Source organism: Pecten maximus, chromosome 16, assembly GCF_902652985.1.
Source record: "Pecten maximus chromosome 16, xPecMax1.1, whole genome shotgun sequence".
NCBI classification, from domain to species: domain Eukaryota; kingdom Metazoa; phylum Mollusca; class Bivalvia; order Pectinida; family Pectinidae; genus Pecten; species Pecten maximus.
Window position 1 is genome coordinate 6,197,052 of NC_047030.1, and position 21,211 is coordinate 6,218,262.

General features: G+C 36.8%; 1 protein-coding gene across 1 annotated transcript; it reads left to right on the forward strand.

The window, feature by feature from the left end:
* The first annotated feature begins 2,965 nt into the window (after positions 1–2,965).
* Positions 2,966–20,894, forward strand: LOC117314570. The gene is made up of 19 exons (XM_033868636.1): positions 2,966–3,031; positions 3,506–3,676; positions 7,055–7,088; positions 7,269–7,459; positions 7,795–7,952; positions 8,260–8,447; positions 8,890–8,931; positions 9,097–9,287; positions 10,266–10,423; positions 10,853–11,031; positions 11,585–11,829; positions 12,415–12,575; positions 13,067–13,242; positions 18,165–18,200; positions 18,827–18,943; positions 19,258–19,437; positions 19,665–19,916; positions 20,199–20,370; positions 20,826–20,894. Exons 1-18 carry the CDS (start codon positions 2,966–2,968, stop codon positions 20,285–20,287), a joined length of 2,634 nt encoding a protein of 877 aa, XP_033724527.1. The 3' UTR covers positions 20,288–20,370; positions 20,826–20,894.
* Positions 20,895–21,211: the final 317 nt, after the last annotated feature.

Here is a 21,211-nt window from a genome sequence, read left to right on the forward strand (position 1 = left end):
TAATATGTATTCAATCCTGAATCCATCTTCTTTGACTTTGACTCAAGTAATTGGCAAATTTCCGAAATCAGAAGCAAAGCGTCCGAAGACCACTCTTCTTTAAATAAGATATATATTTGGACTATTCATTGTTATAATTGTTTGCAAAAACACCCTAGTTTTGCTTAATATGATAGCGTTTACAATGGACCCTGTCCCATTGAAGAATAAACCGTTGTTGATACTTGTAAGCTGATAGTCCGCTGTAAAACGTGTTTCGATGTTTGCACAGTCGAAGTTTGGATGGCAAATCATCTTTGGAATGCCATGAAAAAAATATGTCGACATAAACCGAAAATCATGTTGTCTTATTAGTTTACTTGCCGAGATAATAACGCCGTGATAATTATCTAGGAAGTCGGAAACTAGGTTTTACATCGTGTTTGTATATTTGTGCTCGGATGTGCCATCAACATTTTTTTGATGTCGACCAGAGACATATATTTCACAACTAAAAAATGTCGACATCTGAAAGCCAGAAGTCCTGAATCTGTATCAGTTGTGCGCTTCGCTTGCACCATAACAGCCAGTGCTCCAGGCGTTACGACTTTCTTTGCATTACTACGGTCTACGTCAGGAGACAGGAACGCACCGTCATTTGTAAACAAGCCTCGTTTTCGGATTTTGAATGGCGACAATATATTTATAGTTAGTTATAAATAGATAGGACAGTGGCGATGCATCCTTAAAAATGGCGATAGCTGTTGATTAGGTGGAATTAAAAGCAAATTACTGGTTGTTGTCGCGTAATTGTTTTCAATTTCGCACTCAAACACACTCTTTCCAGACCAAACATATGCCATCATATAACTCTTATTTATGCTGGTTTTTATTACTAAAATCCGCTAGCCGTCAAAATCAGCGAAATATTTAGTTCGACACTGATGTTATGGAGAAGTGTCATTCATAGTACCGTATCGTTTCTCTGTGAAATTACAACTCAACAACTTTACATAATCTTTAAGTACATGTTAATCAAATGAGAAATAATAATGCATTAGATATATGATTGCGTTATCCAAAAATGTGTTTTTGTGTCGGTTATGTCTTATACTGAAAACTAATGAATATTCATGAATCCACTACGTCAACAATGAGTAAACAGGTAAATCAATCAGATCGATCATGTATTGAACCACGGAAGCAAATTGCTTTGTTGTCTGGAAATCTGAGATATCTTATCGATTACGTTTTTCCGGTGCTGACCACGGTGGGGAAACAATACAAAGCTGACAGTTTCTTTTATTTGTATATAAGTGATAGTAATCTAACGACGTAAACACATGTATAAACCAATGATCCCGGATATACAGATAGGGGTTTGATTCACACCCTGTCTGTCAAGTTAAAGTAAACTAGTTTGAGCGGTCGGTTACACCTATTAGATTTTACAGAACAATAAGTTTCAAATTAAATTTAAATCCACAAACACAACCAGATTAATGAATTTACTTCACTCGGAATAGACGCTGATACGATGGGGCAAATACTATCTTTCATAAGGATATTTATAATATGTTTTTGCTTATCGGCATATCTAAAGAAAACTTCAGGTAAGTGAATGCCACAAGAATATTTTGTTTAATATCACATCTATTTTGATATACTATCTCGCTATCAATATGATAGAAAAATATAATCTTAATTAACAAATAACTGACAAGAAAGAAATAAAAAACGATATATATCATTTTATTTAATATACAATATGTAATTAATGCACAATAGTCTACATATTCGAATAGAGAAATGGTATTAATTTATTCTGTAGTTATATTACACATAACAATAACATCATTTACCAGTTCGATGTGAGATTGTATTACAAATAATTTTAACAAAAAGTGAATGTCAGCTATTTTAAGAAGTTTCTTAATGTAGAAGTACCTTTGTCATAATTACCAATTCAGGCAACACTCAGTTTACAGAAAAAACAAAACAAAGCCTACTCACTCAATTTCTTTCGTTATCATCCATTTTAGTAAGAACAATTAACCGGGTAATCTTTATATTCGACATAGCTTTTAGTAAACTTGTGTGATTGATATGGAAAGTAACAGACTGTTATGTAATACCAACCTGTTATTAGGACATAAATCTGGTTACCAAAGAGCCAATGTTGCCACATACAAGTTATTCTGAGATTTATAACTGTTAAGCGAATCGCTAGTATATTCTCTCCTTCGAATCTACTTTTAGATTATTTTACTTGTACAGCATTTGCCTAACATAAACAAGACTATATACTATTATAAGCACATGTAAATGCTTTTTCGGTAGGTTTTTAGCTAGATTGTTAGATAACTTTATTGCTATGTTTCCTGCGGTTTGGTGAATCTTACAAAAACCGCAATATATGGGGAAAAAAGAACCAAAATTTATTCTAATCAGTTTGCTTAACAGTTTTGCGATTGTTTAAATTTACCAATGTAAAGTGTGAACGTATATATTTTAGCAGTAATCTTAGCGATTTTTTTTCATTGAAACATTGTACTGAATTATCATTTAGATTATTGCTGTTTTTGTTTATTGTTTTCAGTGGCAAGTGTTGTGGGCGCGTCGATACATCATGAGCAAATCTGTTATATTCAAGTTAGACATGAAGATTTGAATACACCAAAATTAGAACGTTTACGGCATAAATATTAAATTAAGCAGGTCATATGAATTCAATAACGTCTCGGTTGAAGACTAACCAAAATTGAATATTTTTCAGCCTACACAGGAGAATCTGGAACACAACAGCAAGGACAAGACTACACGATAACATGTGCATCCGGCTATTTTATTTCCGTTTATTTTGCGACCTGGGGGTCTAACTACTGGGACGAGCAAAACAATTTCGTCAGTTGCTGGGATACGGACTCAACAACAAACCTTCATGATGCGTGCGCAGAACTGAGAGTTTGCAGTTTCCAATTCAACAATGTCTTATTTGGGAACCCCTGTCCGGGAATATCTAAAGAGGGAGTTGCCAAGTGGTATTGCGGAAGTAAGATGAAAAACATCTGTCCATTCAATGTCTTTATGTTTATGTAATTGCATCTTTGTGTTATGACAAAATCCTAGAAATCGTGAAAATTTCAATATTTCTTACATCTATGAACGAAATGCATATCAAACGAACATCAGGTCTCATTAAACATGTTATGATATAAACAAAAATAAAAGTTTAAAAGTGTTTCACGATCCCGAACAAGTTTGTTCGGGCCCGATATTCATATTCAGCTGTACCATTATTACGCACCGAACCCTATTTGCTATACTGGAACTCTGATAACTCGAATATTCGGCTTAAATGGGAGTATTGATTCAAATTCAACAGAAAAAAAAATATATATATAAAAGATACTCCGTTATTTCACATACTCCGGAAATCGGCCGTTTTTTTTCTTTCTTGGTCCATCTGATTCGATGTAACGAGTCTATATTGTATATAAAAGTCGAATTGCCTCATTCTCTACAGGGGACGGCGGATGGAGTGATTGGACCACGTGGACTTCCTGTCCTGTGCTGTGCGGTGGAGGAGTGGTTTCAAGGACACGATCATGTGACAACCCCGCCAATGAGTATCCCGGAAGTTATTGTGATGGCTCGGACTACCAAACACAGTCATGCAATAGTCATACATGTCCAGGTAGGCTTCGATGTTATGACGAACTTCACTCTGACGTCATGTGTACGAGTAACCTCCATGTTAAGAGATATTATGTCAGGACAACCTTTTTCCTCCTTGTACATTTTCAAGAGTTTCCATACAAATATATGTACTTTGTGGCCGGTTAGAATTATGGTTTCGATATTACAGGTATATCGGTATTCTTCACAATTTTTGTAAAGTTAATATTTAATAGACGGATTATTTATCAACTTCACAATACTGCAAATGTACATATTTTAGTGATAATCTTATTTTATCGCTAATCTTATTGTGGTGGTAATTTATTTTAGTGGTAATCTTACTTTAGCGGTAACCTTAATTAAGAGGTAATCTCATTTTAGAGGTAATTTTGTTTTAGTGGTAATTTGTTTTAGTGGTAATTTTGTTTCAGTGGTAATTTGTTTTAGTGGTTATTTGTTTTAGTGGTTATTTGTTTCAGTGGTAATTTGTTTCAGTGGTAATTTGTTTTAGTGGTAATTTGTTTTAGTGGTTATTTGTTTCAGTGGTTATTTGTTTTAGTGGTAATTTGTTTTAGTGGTTATTTGTTTTAGTGATAATTTGTTTCAGTGGTTATTTGTTTTAGTGGTTATTTGTTTCAGTGGTTATTTGTTTCAGTGGTTATTTGTTTCAGTGGTTATTTGTTTTAGTGGTAATTTGTTTCAGTGGTAATTTGTTTTAGTGGTAAATTATCTTAGTACTGATGGAGCTAATTGAGAATTGCGCTAATTACACTTACTACTGTTATTATTGGAAAATGTGTGAAAAACAAGTGCGCCAAAAATAGTACATATATACAGTAATGTTATTGTATCTAAAATGTCCAGTTTTACAACAAGGGCTTTTGCAGTTCTGATGGATTTGATATATTTTCTCCGCTATAAGTGATTAGACAAAACAAATGGAACTGCAGTAAACAAAGTATTGATCAAATGTTGAACATTAGGGTTAGTAGACAGTAGGTACCTTCATCGAACATTTATTTGTTTTTTTTTGGGGTGTTTGTCTTGAGGAAGTAGATAAATCTAAAAATAAATAAATCATAATAACAAAACAAAACAAATACAAAAAGTATCATGAGAATACGCAAAATATCTAGCAAATGAATGTTTTACAATAGAAGGAAGAGTGAGGCTCGTGTCTTATCCAATGAATGTAATTTTAAAACAACAAAAATGTTGTGTCATAACATGCCACACACCATGTCCGTTATAAGCTATAAATAGTATCCGAATTGTGAGATATTTTGCGCGGTGAGTCCATACAGGGTGTGACCGGTATTATCTGATCAGACTATATCATCTGATCAGAATAAACTTGAACCTAAACAATCGCTGATAAACATGCCCTATGTACTTACTGACTTCCCCGGCCGCGTGTGACGTCAGTGATACCTACATGCCATACCCTGTCCATACCCTGACAATATCACAAACACTGGATTGACGGTAACACAATGTAAATCACCTGCCTGACGGGTAAGGGCATTACCCTGTAATCGTCACGTGGAATCTAACATATCTACTATCAGATAGCATACATGTTCTGATGGTCTTCTAAGTAAGAAAATAATCATATGACATCGGCTGTTTGGAAATCTGAAAAGAATGTCTATCCCGATAAATCAGATATACAAAGGAAAATACCAATATCAACAACCATCCCATACCGTCTGCTGGTTTTGTCGACGATATATATGTTAAAGCATTCTTTTTTAAAAGAAAAAAAATTGATAAACAACTACGCGGTTCTATCAGATTATAATATAATATTTTATCATGGATTACCATATCACAAATCATTTAATTAAAAATGACAGATATTCCAGACAGCAAAACAGAGCTGTAAATGTCACAATATTGTTTTTTTTTTATTTATCACCCAACACAGGTAAAAGAAAACACTGCTTATAGGAGTCCAATCACATACTGACAAAATATATCAATAAACTGGTACAAGTACAATATTTTTTGTTAAACGTGATGGTAATCCCATCGTCAGTAACCCACGATCTCTGTCCACGAGCGTCAGGGTTACCGACGACAGGGTTACCGACGACAGGGTTATCGACGTCAGGGTTACCGACGTCAGGGTTAACGACGACAGGGTTACCGACGTCAGGGGTACCGACGTCAGGGTTACACGTCAGGGTTACCGACGTCAGGGTTACCGACGTCAGGGTTACAGACGCCAGGGTTACCGACGACAGGGTTACCGACGCCAGGGTTACCGACGACAGGGTTACCGACGTCAGGGTTACAGACGACAGGGTTACCGACGCCAGGGTTACCGACGACAGGGTTACCGACGTCAGGGTTACCGACGACAGGGTTACCGACGTCAGGGTTTTCGACTACAGGGTTACCGACGACAGGGTTACCGACGACAGGGTTACCGACGTCAGGGTTACCGACGACAGGGTTACCGACGTCAGGGTTTTCGACTACAGGGATACCGACGACAGGGTTACCGACGACAGGGTTACCAACGTCAGGGTTAACGACGACAGGGTTACCGACGTCAGGGTTACCGCCGACAGGGTTACCGACGTCAGGGTTACCGACGTCAGGGATACCGACGTCAGGGTTACCGACGAGGGTTATCGACGTCAGGGTTACCGACGACAGGGTTACCGACGTCAGGGTTACCGACGACAGGGTTACCGACGGCAGGGTTACCGACGTCAGGGTTTTCGACTACAGGGATACCGACGACAGGGTTACCGACGACAGGGTTATCAAGGTCGGACATAGTTCGTATGTTTTAAATTTCGCACAGCCTAACCTTATTAGTATATATTCTGCAGTAAACACGTCTATACATTTAATATATATATATTTATTTTCGTGTTATATCTAATGGCCGAGTTGTTTTCCAAACAACACAGTAATAAATACATTACATATCACACACTTCAGCAAAACCTCTGATGTAGTGTACGAGATATTTACAGGAACTAGGAAACATCAAAGTTATAATAAGGCCTTTTGGAAGCGGAAAACCACCGACAACGAATGTGTAGGGAATCCATCAAATCATTATGTTTGTTAGCAGCTTATGAGACAAATATTACTGACTTAAATGGCTAATCGTCTAGATATCTATCTATCCTAGCCGTGTTAAGGGCTTTAAAAGTAAAGCTTTGTTTATCCGCTGGATCAATAAAAAGCGGTGTGTAGGGGACATTTGTGTTCTGTATTTAGATATATCCAATTTTGATGTTATCAATAAAATTTAATGTTTTGTAACATATCAAACAGTTAATATCGTAGTATTTTTTGGTTTGTTGGGTATACTATATAAAAAAATTCATATTGTAATAATTGTATCATCATTTTGTTTCATTTTATTTGACAGAAAATGCACAACTCGTTAATCCTAGAGGACGTAAGTATAGTACCATTATTATCATAACGATTGTTTTTTTCATGAAATTGTGTGATGATAGCCTTCTCCTCCAGATGTAAAAATCTTTTATAATTAAGTAATTACGCTTTTCCCGATTTTCGTACAGGTTTAATTTGGACTATATTCTGCATGCTATGTCGTAACTATAGCTACTGTTTTCTAGCTTGGAGACTGGTTTTCAAAGCACCAAGTGGAGTCGTCCCCGCCGGACACACAGATGTGGCTGGTTTTCTGAGGGACACTGGATCTTACAATGAGGACGTCGTGTCGGTGATGCGGGACTTTTCTGCAGGAGGATCTCTGTATAAGTCATCCATTCTGGACGACTGGGCTACAAAACATAGCATATCAGCGGTAAAGATAGTAATTTATCATCTAGGTTGTTATCCAAAAGAATAAGTACACATGTAATTAAGTTTGTCAGTTATATACTGTAGCATATCGATTCATTCCGGACATCACTTTCTTCATTTGCACACGATTTTAGTCTGAGGCGATCCTAGAGGGTTTAAAGAGCAACATGATGCAGTACATCTATTATCCAGTATACTGGAGCTAATAGCTGTCCGCTTGGGCCTTTTGTGCACTTTAATGATAGACCTTTCTTCATGAATGATAATATCAGGCACACCAGTGTCTCGGTTTCTATGTTGATTTGATTTAACTTTATCACCATTTCTATTTTCAAGGTTCGATTGTCAGTGTACAAAGATGGACGGGAAGTGGCTTACGTAGTGTTCGACACAGTGGGCGTGACCAGTAAAACAGGATGGATGGATTGTTCTCGTATTCTAGACTCAAGCTGGACAGACCTACAGGCGAGCAGCCCAAACCTATGTGGCATCGAGTATGTTTAACATTTACTATAGTTTATATATACGGCGACCTGACGCTACCCACATGTGGTACCGGAAACGCTTCTAGATCACGTAGTCAATAGTTCGTAGAATTTGTGAGTTTTCCCTTTTTCGTTGATGTCTCATCAATTTATATTACATTTCCTTTGTTTTTGGTCTCTCTCCAGGTTGTTTCGGTTGCTGTGGTTTTCACGTTAGATTTATTTAACTATGCAATAATATATAATGTATATGTTTTAACTTTATGGTACCATTCTGTTCTAATCCAACATCAGATAATATGTTCTATGTTTACAGTGATACTGGTGACGCTAAACGGAATTTCTTTATCAATAACATTTATGGTGGTTGCCAAGGTGATGCGGGATGGTTAATGTTGAAGGACGTGGGTGCTAGTGGTGGCTGCGATGAATGGGACACTAACCAAGGGTCATTGCCCTATATACTATACTCTACTGACCTCACTTACGTCACGTGGCACAATGGTTTGTAAAGTTGTTTTTAATAATTATCATTGACATGTAATATATCATAGAAATCAACTAACAATATATTTTATATTAGAGTGCTCTACAATACAGATTATAATGGTTTGTTAAGATATGATAATATATAGTTGTTAATATTTGTGAGGAATTCATTTTTGATGTATTCACGGTCATGAAACATAACGTGAGATAAAATGTTCCGCTAATAGGAATTGAAATATCCGTGAAGGTTTATTACATATAACAAGCATAACGACTGAAAATGGAAAATCTTTACTAATGAACTTATAAAATGTAACCCCAAGAAGCAACTGAGTCTGATGGTTCAATTATTCACATACGCATACAGGTTGTGCTAGGTACAGCGCAGTATCGATAATTTCTATCACCCGTTGATGACATAATAGAGCTGGCATTGATACGTATATCTGTTTTCCAGGTAATAAAGGATACGGCGATGCTTTAGCTATTTCTGTAATGGGTACGTATTTTCTCTATAAAATCATTAATTTTGTAAACGTGTCTTTCCATCATTGATTTTAAAGAGTAAAATTTTTAATTTTAATAAGATATTTATGTATGTTTAGAGGATATTTTCACCTCCATTGTAGTTGGTACGTTCATATATTTTGCTCTTGTTTACCAGACTGGCATATGGTATTCAAGGGAATTAGTGGTGCGCCTCCTTCAGTGGGATCTCTACAGGACCTGTGGGAAGGCAGTGACACCGAGCGAGATAACGATACATCAGTACGGACGGTCACCAAGGTTCCAGGACAGACATATAAATCGGGCCTGATTGAGGAATGGACGAATACATTCATGATTGTTGATATGGTAAAGTTTTATCCTCTATCTTCAGACATATAAATCGGGATTGATTGAGGAATGGACGAATACATTCATGATTTTTGATATGGTAAAGTTTTATCCTCTATCTACAGACATAAAAACACCAATTAACGACCTTCTGTATCACATTGCAATTATTCTTCACGGAGGCATGGTGGTTTAGTGGTAGGACGCTGGACAGAATGACCGAAGGGTCGCTAGATCGAGTCCTGGCATTGACACAGTGTTGTATCCTTGAATGAGATACTTAACTCCTTTGTGTACCAGTCGACTTAGCTATAAAAGAGTACGTGATTGGGCAGTGACAGAAATGTCGTATGTTATATATGTTGGCATTGAAATGGCAGCTCCGGCTGTATGCTCTCCAGGAAAGTGAAAAAGACATTGGTTGGTTCCTAAAACACAACCAACAAAGGATCATAATTTGTGAACTACTTTGAGACATCTATATTGCTGTGATGTATTTAAAGATCTTCAAATTATTGATTATTACTGTTTTTGTTATATCTCTCCAGAGGGAGCTAATGTCGGTCCTGCTAAGGATTCGGGGTTCTGTGAACCATTTTACTAAAGTAATTTCGGGATTTTCTTTTCTTCCTTTCCTTTCTTCCTTTCTTCTCTTCATACTGTGTCCTTTTTGGCATGGTGTCTCTCTTAACATCCGTCCTTAAATGGTTCGGACTTTTACGAAGGCATTACTTTCTAGAAAATAAGGAGGAGACAACTTCGGTCATATCTGTACCAGAAAACATCCATACTCTAAGCTGAGCGAATGGGTCTTATATTAGACAGTGGGAAATGATATTCAAATCAGACCATGCATAGTGGTAACTGCAGATTAGGGTATGGTAGACCAACTCCTCTCGGGAATAAACCACCTCTTATCATATTGCAAGATAGGAATTGCCTGATAAACGGAATGCTACATAGAAATATAAATGTTGATATATGGATTATTTGCAGGTAAAATATTCCTTCTATACCAATGCCGAGGAAGTCTCGTGGATGGTGTTCAACGGCAAAGACACAGACAAATCATCATGGCTGTCTAGCTCAAACATACTCTATTCTCATTACACCGATATTTCCACGACAGTCAAGTCAACCTGTTCCATTCCTGGGTTTGTTTCACTTTTATTATACAGTATCATCACCATACGAGATAAATGAGGTGAATACAGAGGTGAAAATCGTACATCGAGATGGCAAATTAACTAATCACTCAATCTAATTAAAATTAGCCTTGTAATTTCCGCTCCTCTACGATACATTGCAATACGAGTATTGTATTGAAGTGTATCGCAGTGGAGTGGTAATAGCAAGTCTAATTTTCATAAGTTTGATACGATTAACTTAAATCTCTTATCTAGATTTCTCTCTCATGACTTAACAGCTGTATGGTTTAGGCGAATATATGTTTAGTTCTCTTGAATCGTATTCTCAATTCGTATTCAAATGAGCCAATGTCGTGTGTGTTTTGTACAATCCAATCACATATTCTTTATATGATACTTTCATTACAAGCATTTCCATGGCTTTACTTATAACAGAGATGGAATAAACACATTTGCTGTTGTCAATGACGACAGCAGTTGTCCCAACTTCCGGTCTTGGATGATGGTCGTGGACAGTCCAGGAAGTTCACCAATGTGTACATTTGACAATACTGGAAGATCGAAGCCTTACTTCTTATATAGCGCGTCAACCAACGCTGGCCTGGTTGAGTCAGGTAAGGCGGTCTTAATATATCAATAATCGGAATTCAGAAAAAAAGACAATTTTGCACTCTAAATGTTTGGTCTTCCATTTTGTTTTAATAAAAAGTTAATTATTGATTCTTTCCACCCCGGTGAAATTCTTTCTTGCTCTGCTTTTTACGTAACACTCGGTTTCTAAGTGATTATTTCTATGAAGTTATTATTTTAATTTAATTGTGTACAAGATGTATTCATATACATCGGGTACCACTTTATACATTTCGTGGTATGAAGTTGATACGCTGTCGGTGATATATATCTTAGATATAATTACCAAGTTACAAGTATCGTTTTAGTTGTGTCATAAAATGTCATAGTGAAGTTGAATTGTTATTCGTTACTTGAAACATCGAATAACTTTATATTATTACTTTGTTTCATAAAATAGGGAATAGATAGGTATATTCGTCTCTTTTTTTAATTTAAGGAAATCTTCATCTAACAGGAATGTGTTTATCCATTCAATACCATACATTTATGGTATCTTTTCATTGCATGACATTTCTAGTGTATCAACTCTTGCAGGTGGAAACTGGGACAGTGTTGGATTTCCTTCAGCTGATGTACTAGGGGTGTTTGTGATTGGCTGGTTTCCTGTTATGAAAGTGTCACGTGGTCAATCAGTTTACCCTGCATTAGGAATATATGACCTTTGGACAAAGAGTTACATACTTAATGAGTTTGATAAGGATGCGTTGTCTTTCCAATATGGTACCAAGTCGTACAAATCTAGTGTTGTGGATTCATGGAACAATTACTATATTAATTCGGTAAGTTCAAAGATTTGCCCTCCATTTATAGAATAGTAATTTCATTAGAGATGAATGAAGTTGGACATATGCCTCCATTAATAGACAAATGAGGTCGTTTCAATGCTGCTACATCAATAATTATGGTTGATTAAATACATAGAAACATTTGTATTGCTGGATAGGCCGTGATTCATCAGTTTAAAATCAAAATATCAAAACATGCCATAAATATGTTGCGTCTTCGACAAAGAGTAAGGCTCGACTGTAAACAAGAATAGGTTTCTTTACAATTTAAAACAATATCAAAATTGAGATACTTTACGCTAAAAGCACCTTCCAAAAATTTGAGTTTCCATTTTATTCTAATTTTTAAGTGATTAAGTAATTAATTTCATTTCTTACCCCGCCTCTACACAGGTATGTGACATTTGGTCCAAAAAACGACTAGGTTTAAGACGCTGATATCATTAGCTGGGTCCAATCGTTTGTGTCATATACCGCGTGTGCCATTATTAATTAATTAATCAATTTATTTATTTATTTATTTACTTACCTATCTATTTATACATTTTTTGACATTTCTTTTTAATTATCTTTTTGTAGGTGAGAGTTTCCTTTTATGTGTCCGGAGTAGAACAGGCCTACGTTGTGTTTGATGCACACGGATCCGACAAGATCAGCTGGTTTGATTGTGACCGGATCCTTTATACATCATACAAAGACCTTAATAGGGACACCTCGACGGTCTACTGCAGTATACCAGGGTATGACACTCATATATCAGTAAACATCCATATAACATTAATCACTAGATTGTAGTAACTGTGTCACACACGAACCTTACCACATGTGTCATAGTTTTTAATATTGACTACTTATACCAACAATGTAGAGAGCGCTGTTATCAAATCACACGATTTGGTATAAAATGCCATAGTTGAAAAACATGAAAATTAAAATGAATTAAATAAATAATTGCGGTTCAAATATAAGATTATTTTATTGACTGTAATATGATGCTTAAAGGAGGCTGCAACTGACTCCTCTAGGTTATGAAACACTAACTTTTAGGGTCAAGAACAAAATAATGTATTTCCCTCGACAAAAACGGTAGGGCTTTAGGGTTGAGGGGCAACGGGATCAGTCCCAACCAACAAGATTTATACATTTAATCAGTTGTCCCAAAGTTTCTAATATGCATGAACATTATATTTCTATATGTATTCGTTTTCAAAATTTATTGCTCTCTCAATAGACAAAACACACTACAACGCTACTTCTTTCTGGAGTACGAGGAGAATAATGGCTGTATGGCAGATTCGGGTTGGTTTGGAGTAATGGAGTCAGGGTCGGGATGTCATTGGGAGCAGAGACTGGCTACACCTTACGCCATTTACTCCGACAACAACAACGGGTTCGAAATAAACACGAGTAAGTATCATTGTGTCTGTGCAGAATTAATAGCGGAGTCATCAATGATTAATTACCATATCTGAAATTGATGGGAATATACATGAATGATATATTATGTGAAACAGGAAATTCTTCGTCTCGGCCGAATCATATATGTTTTACTTTGATTTTTCTTTCGTACTGTTTGAGTTCTGATGTTTTGTCATTTTTTTTACGTTTGGTATCACATTTGTTCTCTTTGAGTCTTGGACCCCCAGTTTTTCAAATGGTGATTAGGCTAGTCATAGTTTATGTGTTAAGCAACAATTCTAAAGTTCTGATAAAATTATTTCTGGTAAAACTAGCCTGACATACTTTTATGAAACTATAGATCTCCTCAGCCTCTTCCTACCTGCCATTTTAAGAAATATACACACCCAGGTTTTGAAGTAAAGGAAAAATAAGATTTTCACTTACCAAGTAATTTAGCTAATAATCTTTTGAACAACTGGGCCCTGATGCATTGTCAATGTGTTACGTTTGGAATCTCATTCGTACTGGAAGCGGTCTAGTGTATTGCCAATGTATATACGGTCCTGGTGTATTGTCAATGTATATAAGGTCCTGGTGTATTGCCGATGTATATAAGGTCCTTGTGTATTGCCAATGTATATAAGGTCCTGGTGTATTGCCGATGTATATACGGTCCTGGTGTATTGCCAATGTATATAAGGTTCTGGTGTATTGCCGATGTATATAAGGTCCTGCTGTATTGCCAATGTATATACGGTACTAGTGTATTGCCAATGTATATAAGGTCCTAGTGTATTGCCGATGTTTATACGGTCCTGGTGTATTGCCAATGTATATAAGGTCCTGGTGTATTGCCGATGTATATAAGGTCCTGGTGTATTGCCAGTGTATATACGGTCCTAGTGTATTGCCAATGTATATAATATCCTGGTGTATTGCCAATGTATATAAGGTCCTGATGTATTGCCAATGTATATAAGGTCCTGGTGTATTGCCAATGTATATAAGGTCCTGGTGTATTGCCAATGTATATAAGGTCCTGGTGTATTGCCGATGTATATACGGTCCTGGTGTATTGCCAATGTATATAATATCCTGGTGTATTGCCAATGTATTTATGGCCCTGGTGTATTGCCAAAGTATATACGGTCCTGGTGTATTGCCAATGTATATACGGTCCTGGTGTATTGCCAATGTATATAATATCCTGGTGTATTGCCAGTGTATATAAGGTCATGGTGTATTGCCAGTGTATATAAGGTCCTGGTGTATTGCCGATGTATATACGGTCCTGGTGTATTGCCAGTGTATATAAGGTCCTGGTGTATTGCAGATGTATATACGGTCCTGGTGTATTGCCGATGTATATACGGTCCTGGTGTATTGCCGATGTATATAAGGTCCTGGTGTATTGCCGATGTATATAATATCCTGGTGTTTTGCCGATGTATATAAAATCCTGGTGTATTGCCAATGTATATAATATCCTGGTGTTTTGCCGATGTATATACGGTCCTGGTGTATTGCCAATGTATATACGGTCCTGGTGTATTGCCAATATATATAAGGTCCTGGTGTATTGCCAGTGTATATACGGTCCTGGTGTATTGCCAATGTATATACGGTCCTGGTGTATTGCCAATGAATATACGGTCCTGGTGTATTGCCAATGTATATACGGTCCTGGTGTATTGCCGATGTATCTAAGGTCCTTGTGTATTGCCAATGTATATAATAATCCTGGTGTATTGCCAGTGTATATAAGGTCCTGGTGTATTGCCAGTGTATATAAGGTCCTGGTGTATTGCCAATGTATAATATGGCCCTGGTGTATTGCCAGTGTATATAAGGTCCTGGTGTATTGCCAGTGTATATAAGGTCCTGGTGTATTGCCGATGTATATACGGTCCTGGTGTATTGCCAATGTATATAAGGTCCTGGTGTATTGCAGATGTATATACGGTCCTGGTGTATTGCCGATGTATATACGGTCCTGGTGTATTGCCGATGTATATAAGGTCCTGGTGTATTGCCGATGTATATAATATCCTGGTGTTTTGCCGATGTATATAATATCCTGGTGTATTGCCAATATATATAATATCCTGGTGTTTTGCCAATGTATATACGGTCCTGGTGTATTGCCAATGTATATACGGTCCTGGTGTATTGCCAATGTATATACGGTCCTGGTGTATTGCCAATGTATATACGGTCCCGGTGTATTGCCGATGTATATAAGGTCCTGGTGTATTGCCAATGTATATACGGTCCTGGTGTATTGCCGATGTATATAATATCCTGGTGTATTGCCGATGTATCTAAGGTCCTGGTGTATTGCCGATGTATATACGGTCCTGGTGTATTGCCGATGTATATAAGGTCCTGGTGTATTGCCGATGTATATAATATCCTGGTGTTTTGCCGATGTATATAAAATCCTGGTGTATTGCCAATGTATATAATATCCTGGTGTTTTGCCGATGTATATACGGTCCTGGTGTATTGCCAATGTATATACGGTCCTGGTGTATTGCCAATATATATAAGGTCCTGGTGTATTGCCAGTGTATATACGGTCCTGGTGTATTGCCAATGTATATACGGTCCTGGTGTATTGCCAATGTATATACGGTCATGGTGTATTGCCGATGTATCTAAAGTCCTTGTGTATTGCCAATGTATATAATAATCCTGGTGTATTGCCAGTGTATATAAGGTCCTGGTGTATTGCCAGTGTATATAAGGTCCTGGTGTATTGCCAGTGTATATAAGGTCCTGGTGTATTGCCAGTGTATATAAGGTCCTGGTGTATTGCCAATGTATATAAGGTCCTGGTGTATTGCCAGTGTATATAAGGTCCTGGTGTATTGCCGATGTATATACGGTCCTGGTGTATTGCCAATGTATATAAGGTCCTGGTGTATTGCAGATGTATATACGGTCCTGGTGTATTGCCGATGTATATACGGTCCTGGTGTATTGCCGATGTATATAAGGTCCTGGTGTATTGCCGATGTATATAATATCCTGGTGTTTTGCCGATGTATATAATATCCTGGTGTATTGCCAATATATATAATATCCTGGTGTGTTGCCAATGTATATACGGTCCTGGTGTATTGCCAATGTATATACGGTCCTGGTGTATTGCCAATGTATATACGGTCCCGGTGTATTGCCGATGTATATAAGGTCCTGGTGTATTGCCAATGTATATACGGTCCTGGTGTATTGCCGATGTATATAATATCCTGGTGTATTGCCGATGTATCTAAGGTCCTTGTGTATTGCCAATGTATATAATAATCCTGGTGTTTTGACGATGAATATAATATCCTGGTGTATTGCCAATATATATAATATCCTGGTGTATTGCAAATATATATACGGTCCTTGTGTATTGCCAGTGTATATACGGTCCTGGTGTATTGCCAGTGTATATACGGTCCTGGTGTATTGCCAGTGTATATACGGTCCTGGTGTATTGCCAATGTATATGAGGTCCTGGTGTATTGCCAATGTATATACGGTCTTGATGTATTGCCGATGTATATAATATCCTGGTGTATTGCCGATGTATCTAAGGTCCTTGTGTATTGCCAGTGTATATACGGTCCTGGTGTATTGCCAGTGTATATACGGTCTTGGTGTATTGCCAATGTATATAATATCATGGTGTTTTGACGATGTATATAATATCCTGGTGTATTGCCAATGTGTATAAGGTCCTGGTGTATTGCCAATGTATATGAGGTCCTGGTGTATTGCCAATGTATATACGGTCCTGGTGTATTGCCAATGTATATAAGGTCCTGGTGTATTGCCAGTGTATATAAGGTCCTGGTGTATTGCCAGTGTATATACGGTCCCGGTGTATTGCCAATGTATATACGGTCCTGGTGTATTGCCGATGTATATACGGTCCTGGTGTATTGCCAATGTATATAAGGTCCTGGTGTATTGCCAATGTATATACGGTCCTGGTGTATTGCCAATGTATATAAGGTCCTGGTGTATTGCCAATGTTTATACGGTCCTGGTGTATTGCCGATGTATATAAGGTCCTGGTGTATTGCCAGTGTATATAAGGTCCTGGTGTATTGCCAATGTATAATATGGCCCTGGTGTATTGCCAGTGTATATAAGGTCCTGGTGTATTGCCAGTGTATATACGGTCCTGGTGTATTGCCAGTGTATATAAGGTCCTGGTGTATTGCCAGTGTATATAAGGTCCTGGTGTATTGCCAGTGTATATACGGTCCCGGTGTATTGCCAATGTATATACGGTCCTGGTGTATTGCCGATGTATATACGGTCCTGGTGTATTGCCAATGTATATAAGGTCCTGGTGTATTGCCAATGTATATACGGTCCTGGTGTATTGCCAATGTATATAAGGTCCTGGTGTATTGCCAATGTTTATACGGTCCTGGTGTATTGCCGATGTATATAAGGTCCTGGTGTATTGCCAATGTATATACGGTCCTGGTGTATTGCCAATGTATAATATGGCCCTGGTGTATTGCCAGTGTATATAAGGTCCTGGTGTATTGCCAGTGTATATACGGTCCTGGTGTATTGCCAGTGTATATAAGGTCCTTGGTGTATTGCCAATGTATATAAGGTCCTGGTGTTTTGACAATGTATATGATTTAATGTGTCCTCTGTTCGAATGGGTCCTACTGTATTGCTGATAGGTTATTTGTTCATAATTTTTATACTGAGCAGTGATTTGTGCCAATGCAGAAGACACATTTTAGGTTTTAGAATTATACATTTATTGAAAAAAATTTTCTATTATTTATATGTTTAAAATCAAATCTAATCTGGCTCACTTGCTTTTCGTATAAAAAGACAATAACATTACCATACATATATCACATAGTATTGCCAGACATACCTATGAGGATCTCATTGTTTTACAGATATGGCGATTGCAGATGTCTTTGCGATATCCGTCGGTAAGTTAAGCATGACTGTTTGATCTTGTATGGAATAGAGACTTGTATTTATAGATAAGGTGACACATTTATAAAGATATTCTTTACAGTTGTAAATACGGAGGACAAGCGACTTAAATTGATAATATTTTGATAATTAGTTTTGTTTTCCAAGAGAAATGAAAAAATTACATGTTACTTAAGTGTTTACGAAAGTAGATTTATGCACCAACAGTTGACATGCAATGCTAAAGCATCACGAAGAACATTATCCATATACGTCAATCGACTTTATTCATAGCGGAGTTCCATTATCTAAGACAGCTATGTTAATTGATAACAATGTTATGTATGAATGATATAATGATTATTGTGCTGTTTATGTATGATGTGAATAATACAATGATTATTTTGCTGTTCATGTATGATTGGAATAATATACTGATTATTTTGCTGTTCATGTATGATGTGAATAATATACTGATTATTTTGCTGTTTCACCTGTTTTACAGGTATGATAATATACTGATTATTTTGCTGTTTCACCTGTTTTACAGGTATGATAATATACTGATTATTTTGCTGTTTCGCCTGTTTTACAGGTATGATAATATACTAATTATTTTGCTGTTTCACCTGTTTTACAGGTATGGAGGACCACTGTAGTATAGTAACTTGTGATAACGGTGCCACGTGCTACGACAGAGGAGTTACCTATGACTGTGAATGTGTTGGCGACTTTTATGGAATATTGTGTGAAAATTGTAAGTAAATTGTCAATCAAGAAGGTATTTCTACATGCATTTTAATTTTAGTAAACAAGTTTAAGATATTGTACAAAAGACACACGTGTACAGCTTCTACTAATATCAATTTATAAATGTAATTGATCAGAATATCCAATGATCTTTTAAGCTGTGTGAAGGAAATAGGAAATCTGAAAAGGTTAGTTTTGTATCCATATCAACTTCACTTTAAAGTTATAATATTTTTGTCTGAAAATGGTAATTATGTAGATAATCTGTATATCGAGCAGCTATAAGTTTAGTGACATATTTTTGCGACCGATTCCTTCCAGTGGACGGCGGTTGGACTGAGTGGTCAAACTGGACAGTATGTAGCACAACATGTTACGCTGCCGGTACTCAAACAAGGGTCCGGCAATGTAGTAATCCATCCAAGGTTGGAGAGGGCTTGGACTGTCCAGGAGAGGCCTTGGAGACAATCGATTGTATCCCGGACTTTCCTATATGTGACGGTATGTGGGCTAATACCTAGCCATGATAATGTAGTATTAAACAAAAACAAAAACAATAACAACAACAACAACAAAAATTCGAGGATACAATTTCCAGATTTCCTGCAAATACATCTCTATCTAACCAAGTAAACTTCATATTGAAAACATCGATAAGACTTGACGTTATCTGAATTTACACATATTCCCAAATTTTCTTAAAGACATATTTTGTATTTTATTTTTAGAATATAATACGGGTTATTTGGAGGAAGACATCGCTTACCAAATGGTGTGCCCGAAAGGATATTACGTTTTTGTCGGGTCTGCATTTTATGGAAATGACGACCATGACTGTGACGACCCGATTGCTACAGCAAAACTAACATCACTATGCCACGGTCTCAGTGAAAATTGTACTTTTAGTTTCAATAACAACGTCTTTGGCGATCCCTGCTGGCAGTATACAAAACAAGGGAACGCAACTCTTTATTGTGCAAGTAAGTTAATTATTGATCATCATTGTGTTCTTGGTAATGGTTTATGTACTGCATATACTAAGATGCTGCGTATAGATAGTGTCTACAGGAAACACTAGTATTGGCTCGTTTGTCAATACAAAAAAAATGAACATCTAATTTCATCTTTTGAATTGAAGTGGGAAAATGATACATTGCATTCCGAAGAAAGTCAGCTTTATATTTTGTATGTAAGGTTCGGTCTAATAAACGGTCGTTACAAGGGTGCTGTTGTTTCTATACCTGACTTATTTTTGTTGAAAGGAGACGGTCAGTGGAACACATGGCAAGCCTGGAGTTACTGTTCCCGTCACCTGTGGCGGGGGTATCAGGACACGCAGACGTTCCTGTGACAGTCCCACTACCGTATCACCTGGACTTTACTGCGCAGACTCACCAGATGATTCAAAAACATGTATGACGGAACCTTGCCCAGGTACAAATTTTACAATGCCATGATGATCTAGTCTCTGAAACTAGCGGGGAATGCTATATACATGTTTCACCAATGAAATGGTTTTACGTAGGCAGCGACGGTGACATACCTTCAATGTCATAAAATGGAGAATTCAACTACCTGGCATGCATTCTTTTCATTTCTGTCTATCAATAATATTTTTCACGTGTACATTTTTGAATAACAAACACCTTTTAAATTGACCTGATAAACTGGTACGTGTAATTAGATTATGTTGCTGACGCTGTATAATAAGGAGATGTTAACTGGCATGCATTCTTTCCATTTCTGTCCATTGTTATATATTTTCACGTGTATATTTTTGTATAACATCCAATTTTGAAAAGAACCAACTAACCTGGTTATTAGATTACGTTGGGTAGGTATGAAATGCTACGATGTTGATCTACTCAATTGTTTATTTTCATCAACAGTTTGTGGAAACCATTATGCAGGATATGATGACCCGAAGAATATAAGTATTTACAATGACACAAATATCGGTAAGATATCACGAATGAATGTAAACAGTTAAAAAATGTCTCACTGTTTTTTATTTGATTTTGTTTCACACAAGCTTTTTCACTGGCTTTAAGATTCATGTGGTTAAAAAATGACGTCGCCGTTTGTAACATAGTCCATCAATCAAAGCGTATTTTCATATAAAAAGTGTAATGTAGATTAAGTTTGAAGTTTTATTTCATGTTATGGAGCCGTAACACAAAACGGAAGGTACTCTAAATAATTCGGTTATGGTGAGAAATATATTCAAATTTATCCTTTTCATCATCATCATCATCATCATCATCATCATCATACT